At 35.8% G+C, this 11,897-nt stretch overlaps 1 protein-coding gene across 3 annotated transcripts in view; it reads right to left on the reverse strand.

The window, feature by feature from the left end:
- Positions 1 to 11,897, reverse strand: part of SCAF4 (SR-related CTD-associated factor 4) — a 53,555-nt gene that overhangs the window by 31,279 nt on the left and 10,379 nt on the right. For all 3 annotated transcript variants that reach the window (XM_012733895.1, XM_012733897.1, XM_012733891.1), the window contains exons 2-3: positions 1,535 to 1,618; positions 771 to 815 (exon numbers count right to left, since the gene is read on the reverse strand). In XM_012733895.1, the coding sequence (XP_012589349.1) occupies positions 771 to 815; positions 1,535 to 1,618 (129 nt within the window). The remainder of the gene's footprint in view (positions 1 to 770; positions 816 to 1,534; positions 1,619 to 11,897) is intronic.

Raw genomic sequence — 11,897 nt, forward strand, 5'->3', positions numbered from 1 at the left:
TTATGATAAATGTAGAGGGGGAAACGAGGTCATTAATCAGTGTATCTCTGTTCTCCTATAAATATGCATGTGTCTAAAAAATGAGCAAATACAAATGTAAATATTTACATTAATTTAGGATGCTGTTGTATAATGTATTTTATTTCCATTTAACTTATGTGGTACTTTAAAGTGCTGTTAATCTTAAGTGACCATCTTTCTGTCTGTTTAGAATTTGAATTTGATTGAATTTGAAGTCCCCTCTCTCAGCCAGTATCCAAAAGCCATGGATCAGAAACATTTCCACACACATTAGTATATACATGGCACAACTCCAGGTTGGGGGAGAAGACAAAGATAAACATGTGTTAAGATTTTGAGTGCTTAGCCTGCTACTAAGGTGTGCACTAACCACAGTCAAGAGACAACATACAGTTGTAGAACCCAAAAATGTTTTAATTATGATGAGGGCAGAGAAAAGTTAGAAAATTTCATTTGAATATGCCAAGATAAGTTAAATGTCAACAGAGTAGACAGAGCAAACAGCAAACAGCAAAGAAGGCACATTAGTTCAGGGAAGAGCCCTGAACAGAAGATGAGAAACTCTTGTTCAGTGCCTATCTCAAAGTAAGTGCTCAGTCAACAGCTCTGCTATTAAAAAGCAATTAAAAAGAACCTTTAGGCTCAATTTTTTGCAGAGTGGCTTTGAAGAAATACAAATTATTTTTTGCAAAGCAAATCATAAACAGAGATCACAACTGAAAAGAGGTAATAATGAAATGGATAGTTACCTTTTTGATGAACTTTTCTACTATTTGAACTACATGCTTATAAAGCTGTAAAGAAGTAAGAGAAAATTACTGTCCAGTTTACATATTTTTACTAACTAGAAAATACTTATGACCTTGAAGTGTGCACAATTTGAATAATTTCAAGATGAAAGATAATAAGCAATAATCCGTCCATAATTGAAAAACCTTAACAAATCAGAGAAATACAAAAATTCCTTCTAATATACTTTTCTTAGATTTTTAATCTATAAGCCTTTATAAAGCAGTATATTACCAGGCAACTGTATGAGAAAAATAACAATTGAATTAGAATAAACAAGCCATTTTACAATGTGAGTCATTTATTTAGGTGTAATCTTGTAAGCAGTGTTTCATGGAGGTAATTTTTTCTTCTTTAAATAAACTTGAAATTAATACTCAGTTAATTTATTCATGATACTTTAAGCGAAATAAAGAAAAATGCTATTCTACTCTCCATTTCTTCAATTCAACTGCCTTAGTAATAAGCACACATAAAAATGGATTATGTGAGGTGACAGATTAACTAGCTTTATTTGGTAATCACATCACAATGTATGCCTCTTAAATTGTTATATTCTCCTATATAATATTAAGAGAATGTTAAAACTCTTGTTAGTTATATCTCAATGCACCATACTATATTATCACAAAATGAAGTGCTCTTTGATTTAGGCGTGAACTAATTACCATGACACATGTAATAGTTTTCAAAATCTTTCAACTTTAATGCATTTATTTTTTACCTTAATAGCTTTAATAGCAGCTTTCGTGATAAGAATCATCTTGGCTCGAGAGATGGGAGGTTTCATATCCATAAGTGAAAAGAGCTTAAGAAAACAAAAGGGGAAAAGTTTATTTTAACAAGGCAAAATTAGAGATCATTTACCTAGTTTTACAGCTATTTCTAATCAATTAGCTAAACAAACTCTTGGGACTAAGTTTAACAATTTGACTAGCAAAGAGAAATGAACTTTTCCACAAACCTACAATGGAAAAAGATTATCTTCAAAATAGCAAGAGAGAAAAAAGGTAAAAATCACACAAAAAATTTAAGACCTGTAACAAAAACTTATAAAACTTCACTGAAAAACTCAAAAATGATATGAATAGAAAGAAAGACGTCATGTCCCTGGAAATAAAGTGGCAGTAGTGCCACATCTCACTCAAGGCGATCCCCATCTAAGTCTCACAAAGATTCTAAGGGTTTCAAATAGTTCTAAGGCACATTTGGACAAACACATGCACTGTTATCAGGTGAAAAAAATTAAGTGTTACTGTGAACATGAAATTTAAAGAGTAAAAACAACATATTTAACAATATTATAGTAATAATTTCAACAAACAAGAGCACCCCAGCACAATTAACCACACATGCCTGTTCCTTTTCTCAGGACTTAAACCCAGTCAAGTTATAATACAAGCCCATAAAAAGCTTTAAAGGTAAAATTTTAACATCTAAGAAGCTTACATTTAGTTTACAAATTTGGCAGAAGTCCAAATGTGTCCAATAGTGTCATTTTGTTCAATGTCCTCATGTTATGATGTTTAGAGAAAGACAACTGCCAGTGGGGGCCCTGTCTGTGTGGGTTTCTTTGGTATTCCAGTTTCACCCCACACCCCAAAATATGCATGTTAGGTTCAGTGGTGTGTCAAACTGCTACAGTCTAAGAGTGTGCATGGGTGTGAATGAGCGGCCCTGTGATGGAAGGACCTCTGTCCAGACTGGTTCTCACCTCGCACCCTAGTTGCTAGAATAGGCTCTAGTAACCTTTTACCCAAATAAGTGAGCTATAAAAGGAATGAGTGAGTAAAGAATACAAATTACTGCCTCATGTTAGTTTTGGGTCTTTAGAAGTTTGATAATTTTGTTGTTACCAGAAATAAGCTATAGTTACATAACTCTTGTTTATATCAATTGGTCGATGGTGACAATAGTTTCATTTTATGTCATTTTGTTTAAAACTGCAGCTTCTAAGCAATTACCTACAACTTTTAAGGGAGGACTTACTGTTCTTTTTGTCTTGCACTGTTTAATCATGGGCATTTTTACCTGGAACTTCTAAAAGGATATTCTGAACTAAGTTTCAGGTGTCCCTGAGCAATATCAATCTCATATGAACGATTTCCATATCTTTCCAATTCATGTTGCTACTTCAAATATATAATCCCTAAGACATACTACCTTTATTAGACACTAAGAAGCTAGCCTATAGAGTTTTCCAGAATAAATAGCCTGGCAATGTGTCTTAAATATTCATAGAATTTCAGAGCTTTTCAAAATCATATACACAAACGAATTTACAGGTAATAATTTCAGAGAAGGTAAGGAATACCAGATATAATTAATATAAGAACCAGATACTCTGTTTAAGCAGAGAAAAGTAGAAGTGTTCCATAAATAATTTAAGATATCGAAAACTATTTAAAAACTTATTTTTATTTTTTTTTAAAGATTTATTTATTTGTGCATACAGAACTGGGGTACAGGCCAGAGGCTCAGGGGTGGCGAGAAGCTTCACCAGAGACAGAGTGGGGAGCAGAACAGGCAGATGGATGAAGTACACTGCTGAGGGGAGCAGCGGGCGGGTCAGGAGAGGTCTGCCACGCCATGTGGTCACCTCCGGGGCAGGCGGGAATCGAACTCATGCGGAAGTGGCTTTAGCTTCTTAGTGCTTTGCTTTAACCCGCTGCGCCATCAGGGAGGGCCTAAAAACTTATTTTAAAGTTAAAAAATGTATTGACTATTACTGCTGTATTTCTTTCTCTGTAACCTTGAAACAGAAAAAGGGGATGCACAAGTTTATATATAAAACAGTAAGATCAACAGACAGGAATTACTTCTTGGCCATTAAAAACTTACGGAATCAGGGCCTTCCCTGGTGGCGCAGCGGGTTAAAGCACTGCACTGAGAAGCTAAAGCCACTTCCGCACGAGTTCAATTCCCACCTGCCCGGGAGGTGTGGCAGACCTCTCCTGACCCACCCGCTGCTCCCCTCAGCAATGTACTTCGTAGATCTGCCTGTTCTGCTCCCCACTCTGTCTCTGGTGAAGCCTCTCACAGCCCCTGAGCCTGTGAGTACCCCAGTTCTGTAAGTACAAATAAATAAATCTTTAAAAAAAAAAAACAAAACTTACAGAATCATGTTTTAGCGAAGCCTAAAACCAGAGCTAAATTAATTTATGATTATTATTTGCAATAAAGCAACTTGACATATTAAAAACAGCTAACTGAGCATACAAGATAGACAAGTATATCTTTTGATTATATATTTCAGTCTACATTTAAATTATAATTTACTTTAAAAAGCTGGAACACAGCCTATACCATGGAGCAATGTAACGCTCAGTCAGGTACAAGATCAGAAAGAGAATCTTCAAGTGCTATCATGTAAGAGTCAATAGAAGGGTATTATTGCATTCCATAATGAAAAGACAACTTGCAAAGAGGAGAACCGATATTCTGAGGGCTTATGATGCACAAGGGAAAACAGAGTGGCGGTACGTTATTTTATTTAAATACATTAACAACTACATTTGTAGATTCTAAAGCTGAGTCCTAATAGCATACTCATACTCTTAAACAGTGTTGCTTACTGACAAAATACATGCACATGTATTTTGACCACATGAGTTATGAAAGGCTTACAGCTAACATACCAAGCAGGCATCTGTGCCCGTCTAGACAGCATGATGATTCAGAATGGCAAAACATACTTAATTGAATTTGGGGTGCCCACTGGCAGAGACATCAGTAAGAATATATGATCTTGAACACAGGTGAGAGGTCCAGGTTAGAAACTGAAATGTTATAGAATAAAAATGAGAAAGAACTTATAAGAATGTGACCAGGAACACATACCTCTAAGGGTATACCAAAAATTCCATGTGAAGGTTTCCAAAATGAAACCCAACATGGCAACATGATGACACAGAATATTTGGGAAATCCTCTGAGACTACTGAATTGTTTCTTAACTTGTAAAATGGTAGTAACAGCTCCTTACTTATTTGGGAAAATTTACAGACAATATAAAATTACTTAACAAAACACAGTACAAAATACAATAAAGATGTTAGCTATTATTAGTACTACACTAAGTTTGTGGACAAAAAGAGAATTCTTGTGATAATACGGTATTTTTCAAACTGGACTGAAATACATTAGAAGATTATTAGTATGATGGGCATGACAGAACTTTAGTGGAATAGAGTGAAAAATAAACAATTCACAAATACTATTTGGTGAACTCAGTTGGGGGGGGTGGTGGTGGTGGTGGTAAGAAACATAAAAAGCCGTGATTCAGAGAAAAATTTTGTTTTCTTGGATGTGAGGAAGATAAACCCCAATCTATAATAAAAGTCTGGATTCCAAAGCCACTAATATATTTCTTATAGACAAACCGTGGAGCAAAAAGAGATGGAAAAATTTTCAATCAAGCTTAGGATAGACACAGTATATGCAAAGTAGAAAAGGGGGTAAAAATCATTAGGCTCTAGTTACTTCTGACCAAAATACAATCTCAGCCAATCTATCTAAAGCAAAAAAACCTGTTAACTTTATATAGAAAGCCTGAATACTTTAAAATTTAATGTAATGTCAACAAATTCTACTAGTGAAAAATAAATGAGATATTGTTATCTAATTCAGAGAATCAGAAAGACCTGATTCTAAATTTTTGTCCAGCCACATACATGATCTGGCAAAACTACTTAACCTTTGAAAACTGTCGTGTCCTCATTAAAAAAAAAAATACACTGTTATTGGCTTTATATGGATCAAGAAGAGTTCAACTAGCTTTTTCTATGTAGAATGACTGGTGTAGCACCTGCATCAGGACAAGTCCTCAACACACATCAGGCACAGCATTCCCCATGCCATTTCAGCCTGTCTTACACATTTTTATCTTAACATAAACTGTCAAGGGCAACAAATGTGTTGAAGAAGCTACTGAAAACCATATAGAAAGCAGCAACAGCAGGTCCCAAAACATCCAAGAACCCTAAGAAAAAGTGTAACAGGAAAAACATACTTGCCACCAACACACAGTAGTTTAACTTTTTTAGTGTCACGAGCTGAGTGTGAGTGGCTATGAGAAAGTGTGAATATGAACACTGTATTGCTGTGAGGTACACACACACACACACACACACAGAGACACACACTCAGTGGTCTACACAGTGTTAAGAATCATCAAGACCTCATATCGATAGTTTCAACAGCAGGTAAGGAATGTGAGAATAGTGGGACTGAGTCTTCTGTAGGCTTCAGTGGAGGTGCGGGGCAGCAACAGTGATAGTCACAGTAACATGTAGTCTGTTATTACTAACGGTCTAAACTTTGACATGTTTAACTTTCCTAAACTGCAAGGATTTTTGGTTGTAATCTGAAAAAGTTATTGACAGTCCTCATCCCACCTCATTAAACTATTAGGACTAAGTAAGATAACATACAAAAAAGTCTTAACCCTGTGACTGATATATAAGTGACTTAGTAACTAGAGCTTACATAATGCCCACAAAAAGTTTATAGTTTTAATTTTTTGTTATGATTTACTGATACCTTTTTTTGTATAACGTCTACTATTAAAATGCTGCATTAGAGACATCTTTTCTGAAGTGAAAATACAATAGTATCAAAGACTTAAAAGCTGGGCAGCATCTTAGTACATAATCCAGTATTCATACCAAATTCAAAATCACCTTTTACAATATATCTAGTTGTGACAGACTTAGTAACTAGTAACTAATAAGCTGCAATGGCTCTAGTAGTCTCTGTATTGATCCCGAATCTCTCTTTTGATACCCTCCTCTCCCCTTATAGTTCTTCCTCTAGGGAACAGAACAGTATGGATCTTTCTAACTCGATGAAACATTTAACGTTAACTAAGCATGTTTCCTCGCTTTCAGTCTTCAACTATTAGCTAAGCAATATTGTCTAGATCTGACTATCCTGGTTAATTCCCTTTAAGTATTACATCCCAAAAAGGTCTGGATGCATTATTAATAGAATCTAATACACTATCTTTTGTATTAGTTCCCTACTTATGCAGTTATATATTACCATAAAATTTGTAGCTTTATACAGTATAGTTTTTAAGGTCATAATCTCACTAATCAAAGTGAACCAGGTGTTGACCGACATGACTTCTGGATGCTCCAGCCTTTTCGGTTTCTACTAGGTACCTATAAAATCTCCACTTTGGCTCCTGGTCCCTATCTCTGATCTTTTCTCCTCTGTGACCTGTCTGTCACATCATTTTTTCTGACTCTGCCATCTATGTAAGGATCCTTGGGAATACAAGGGGCTCATCTGGATAATACAGGATAGTTTACCCATCTGAACAAGCTTGACTACATCTCTTTGCCATGTAACAGTCACGGGTTCTTGGATTCGAAATGTGGAGGCACAAAGGTTAAAAGTCAACATTATTAAGTATCGCCAGTCACTGCTGTGTGAGTTCAATCACTGGCTGGGAAGCTGACCCATAAGAGCAGCAGACCTCTCCTGTCTAGCCCAGCCTGCTGCTTCCTCAGCAGTGTATTTCAGTAGATCCACCTGTTCTGCTCCACACTCTGTCTCTGGTGAATCCTCTCATACCCCACACTTCTGGACTATACCCCAGTTCTTCTATTTATAAATAAAAATAAAACTAATTTTAAAAAGACCACGGAGATCTTGGACAGAAGGAGCATTACTTACAAAAAAATGCTAAGTCGTTCTCCTATCTACAATCAGCTAAAACCCTCACAGTATTTTCATTGGAATTTCTATCAAAACTAGTTCTTCATGCTAACTTTAAGTTGGTTCTGACAGTTCTTGTAAGTGTACTTAGGTAGTCTGGAAATCATTTTTCTGCTATTTGATGTAGCAGTTATTCCAATCATTTTGTATATTTTATGAGCTTTCCTCCGAACTTAATGGTTTTTTAAAAAATTAAAAAGAACAGGCCCTACTTGTCAGGCGACAGTATCTGATACTCCCTGGACACTATCAGTTAGTTAAAAGTCAATTAATATTCTCATCTTGCTTGTATTTTTCTAGTTTACCCATGATGAAACCATGTCAAATATCGTTCTGAATCATTTGACATACAGTTCTCATCAGACAAAACACTTTACAGAGAAAGTTTAATCTGTAATAAAATGCTAGCAGATCTTTTCTGGCTCTCAGTGAGCAAAAATTTTTAAAGATTCATAAAAGGTTAACAGTATGACAGTAAAGTTATTGCCACTAGGCCTATAATTTCTAGATTATGCCTTTTCCTACTTCTTAAAACTGATCTGCCAAGGCAATGAAGCAAATTAGGTTACACACTAGCCTAAGTAATTTTTTCAGCCTTTTATCTCTTAAACATTATTTCCTTTTCAGATTTTTCGGCAGGCTACTCACCCCTAAACTCTCATCCCTATACTTTAGAATTTTTAGTTTCTTTTGTTTTATAATGAATTATACTGATTATATCGCATATTCACTCCTTTGCATTAAGACCTGCAGGATGAAAAAATTTGCTATAAGCTCCTATTCTTAATATCTATTACAAAGTCTAAAGAAAAATTAGTGCTACAAAAAGAAGTACATGCACTCACAGTGACGGTACTCAAATCTTCCTCCTAAAAGTAGATTATCAAAGAATTTTAATACTGCAGACTTCCTTTCTTTAGTCAACTTTTAATTTTTTTTAATGATTTATATATGCATACAGAACTGGAGTAGAGGCCAGAGGTGCAGATGCAGTGAGAGGATTCACCAGAGACAGAGTGGGGAGCAGAATAGGCAGATCAAGGAAGTACACTGACTGCTGAGGGGAGCAGCGGGCGAGACAGGAGAGGTCTGCTGCGCCATGTGGATGGATGACCTCTCCAACTTGCACTTAAGCAGCTGTGGCTGGCTTACAGTGCTACATCATAACCTGCTGCACCACCAGGAAGGGCCCTCTTTAGTTGACTTTTTAAAAAAAAATAAAAAATTATTTTTGCATAGGGTGCAGGCCAGAGGTGTGGGTATGGGGTGAGAGGATTCACCAAGACAGAGTAGGAAGCGAGCAAGACAGAGTAGGAAGCAGAACAGGTGAAAAAGGAGAGGTCCTCTGAACCATATGGGTTGGCTTCCTTGTCAGGGATCAAACAAACTCAAGCCTTTCCCAGTGATAAGAGTGAGATTTTACCCCTTAGGCCACCAGGGAGGCCCCCAACTTGATTCATTGTAATAAAAATATTGGCCTCAACCAAACTTATCATTAAATCCAACGTAACTTTAATATTTATTACTAACAAACACTTTATGCAAAATAGTACAAGTTAAATTTCTTAACAAAAAATAATTACAGAAAATTATTCTTGAATAATGTTTCCCAAAAAGATGCTCTGTCCATCTAAAGCCCAAGGATAAATCCATAAAAGACATTGACAAAACAGGTAAAGAACAGTTTATAGTTTTCTTAACTGGCAATTCATGTCTAAAATAATATAACAAAGCTGTGTCTGAATTAATCAAGTCTTAATTTTGGACAATTTAATCAAATGGGGAGTGGAGAAGAGCTGACCAGCTAGCCACAGTTAAACAGGTAGTATGCCATTTTACCTGTAATACTGTGTCTCGGTTAATATAATACCAACAGTAAGATACAGAGGAAAGAAAGTAACTCAATTAACAAGAAGCCCAAATAGTCAAGTGATGAACAGAGAAAAAAATATTCAACCTTACCAAATCAAAGTACAAATTAAAACAATCAATTAGTCAGATAACTGGCAGGAGTATAGACAAGCATAAAACAGAGGGAACTCTTCCCATGAAACCTGATGGGCGAGTTTTAATTTCAGAGGTAAATATAAAACTCTATCAAGAATCCAAAAAAATTTAAATCTTTTTTTTTTTTTTTTTTAAGTTTTATTTGTGCATACAGAACTGGGGTACAGGCCAGAGGTGCAGGGGCAGTGAAAGGCTTCACCCGAGACAGAGGGCTTATCAGGAGAGGTCTGCTGCGCCACGTGGATCACCTCCAGGTCGGGCAGGGATCGAACTCATGCTGAAGTGGCTTTAGCTTCTTAGTACTGTGCTTTAACCCGCTGCGCCGGGAGGGAGGGCCAAAGTCTAAATCTTTTAAACAAATTCCATTTATGTCAGTTTATGTAAAACAATATTCAATAGCTCTCAAATTGTTTATATACTATTTTAAAATCAGAAAATTATATTATTAAAAAGATTGGTTACTATATGGAAATCGTGAGTTAATAGGGGGAAGACTGAGACACCCTAAAAAGTGTTAGTGGTATTTAGTGTGTTTGTTTTCTAATTTAATTTTCCTAACTTGCATTAATTTTAAAATAAAAAATCCAGATACTGAAAAATTGAAAATGTTAGTGTATCTGCTTGAGACTCATAAATTGCATTTTTTCAACTTCTGATTACAAATGAAATATATATAACTGTCATTAGATACAATGTGCCCATGGAGTCGATCTTGTCTTTGAAGTAATATATGCTTAAACCATAGGCTTATAAAGCTTCAGTGAAACAAGTTTTTAGTAAAACAAGTTTTTAGTAAAAATTATTTGTTTAAATCCTTATTAATAATTGAAATTCTATGGATGCAAAATAAAAATCTGGGAAATCACTGTTCTGTAATTTACTTCCAGGAAAATTCCATTTACTTTCCACTGGGTGAAATCCTTTCAAATGTTTATCAATTTTTCCATTCACTTAGAGGAAGGTATTAAGATATCAAAAGGTGTGACATTAATATGAAAAATTACTAATTAATCAAATTTACAAGGCTTATTAAAACAAGCTGGGAAAAAAGAAATTGTACTATTTTTCTGCTCCGACTGAGCAAGGTCTTTAACTGTTTAAACACTACAAAATAGTTTCATTTCTCTATAATATTCTCTTTTCAGATTTCTAAAGATTTCAAGCTAGATATTTTCAGAAGCAACAGTACTTTCAATTTCACACAATATTTTCAATTTCAAAGGGTTAACAATTTTTGTCTTACTACATTTCCATACCTTATTACATTCTCTCACAAACTTACCAACTTTTCTCCTACTTGCAGAATACTCAGAAACATGAAATCCCACTGTGTGCAAATGTAAATATTAAAAATAAACTACTTTTTGGTTAACTTATTTTTTTTTGAAAAAAATATTCATTTATTTATTTAGTTATGCATACAGAACTGGGGTACAGGCCAGAGGCGCAGGGGTGGTGAGAGGATCCACCACAGACAGAGTGGGGAGCAGAACAGGCCAACTGATAAAGTACACTGCTGAGGGTGTCAGTGGGCAAGACAGGAGAGGTCTGCAGTGCCATGTGGGTCACCTCGAGGGACAGGGATCGAATTCGTACTGAGTGGCTGCGCCTAGCTTGCAGTGCAGCATTCAACCTGCTGCTCCACGGGGGATGGACCTAACTACCTATATTTCTATGTGCATTAGGAAATTACAATATACTGGATTGTTGGAATACATCACAATTTTGCCACCAACCCAATAATAATATATAGCACACCGTAGTTTAAACTTCTTCTGCTTTATGTTTTTTTTTCTTTTAGTATTTTTCATCTACTTTTGGTTAAATCACCAAGTCCCAATTCTGTTATAATTTTCAGCTAACAAAACTAGTTTTCTAAATACTTAATTTCCGATAACTTACTCTAGTAAGTCTGCCCAACTTAACTTTAGAATCAAGACTACCTATCCTTCATCAGGGCTTTTAACCTGATGGATTCCACAATAGTTCATTTTCTATTCTTTATCTTTCTATTCTTTATCTTTATTTTGGTTCACTGAACTACAATCAACTCACAGTTCCTTCCTTTTCACTTGCTCAAGAAACAGGCCAGAAGGTGATTCTTGGAAAATCCAAATGTTTTATCCACACCACTGCTCTAGTTAACTAGCACAGGTGCCAGACCTCAAAATCATTTTTTTTTTTTAAGTTTTATTTATTCATACAGAACTGGAGTACAGGCCAGAGATGCGGAGGGTGAGAGGGTTCACCGGAGACAGATTGAGGAGCAGAACAGGCAGATGGACGAAGTACACTGCTGAGGGGAGCAGTGGGCCGGCTAGGAGAGATCTGCGGGCGGGCGGCGCCATGTGTTCACCT

This window comes from Condylura cristata, unplaced genomic scaffold, assembly GCF_000260355.1.
Source record: "Condylura cristata isolate star-nosed mole 26May11 unplaced genomic scaffold, ConCri1.0 scaffold00003, whole genome shotgun sequence".
Lineage (NCBI taxonomy): Eukaryota > Metazoa > Chordata > Mammalia > Eulipotyphla > Talpidae > Condylura > Condylura cristata.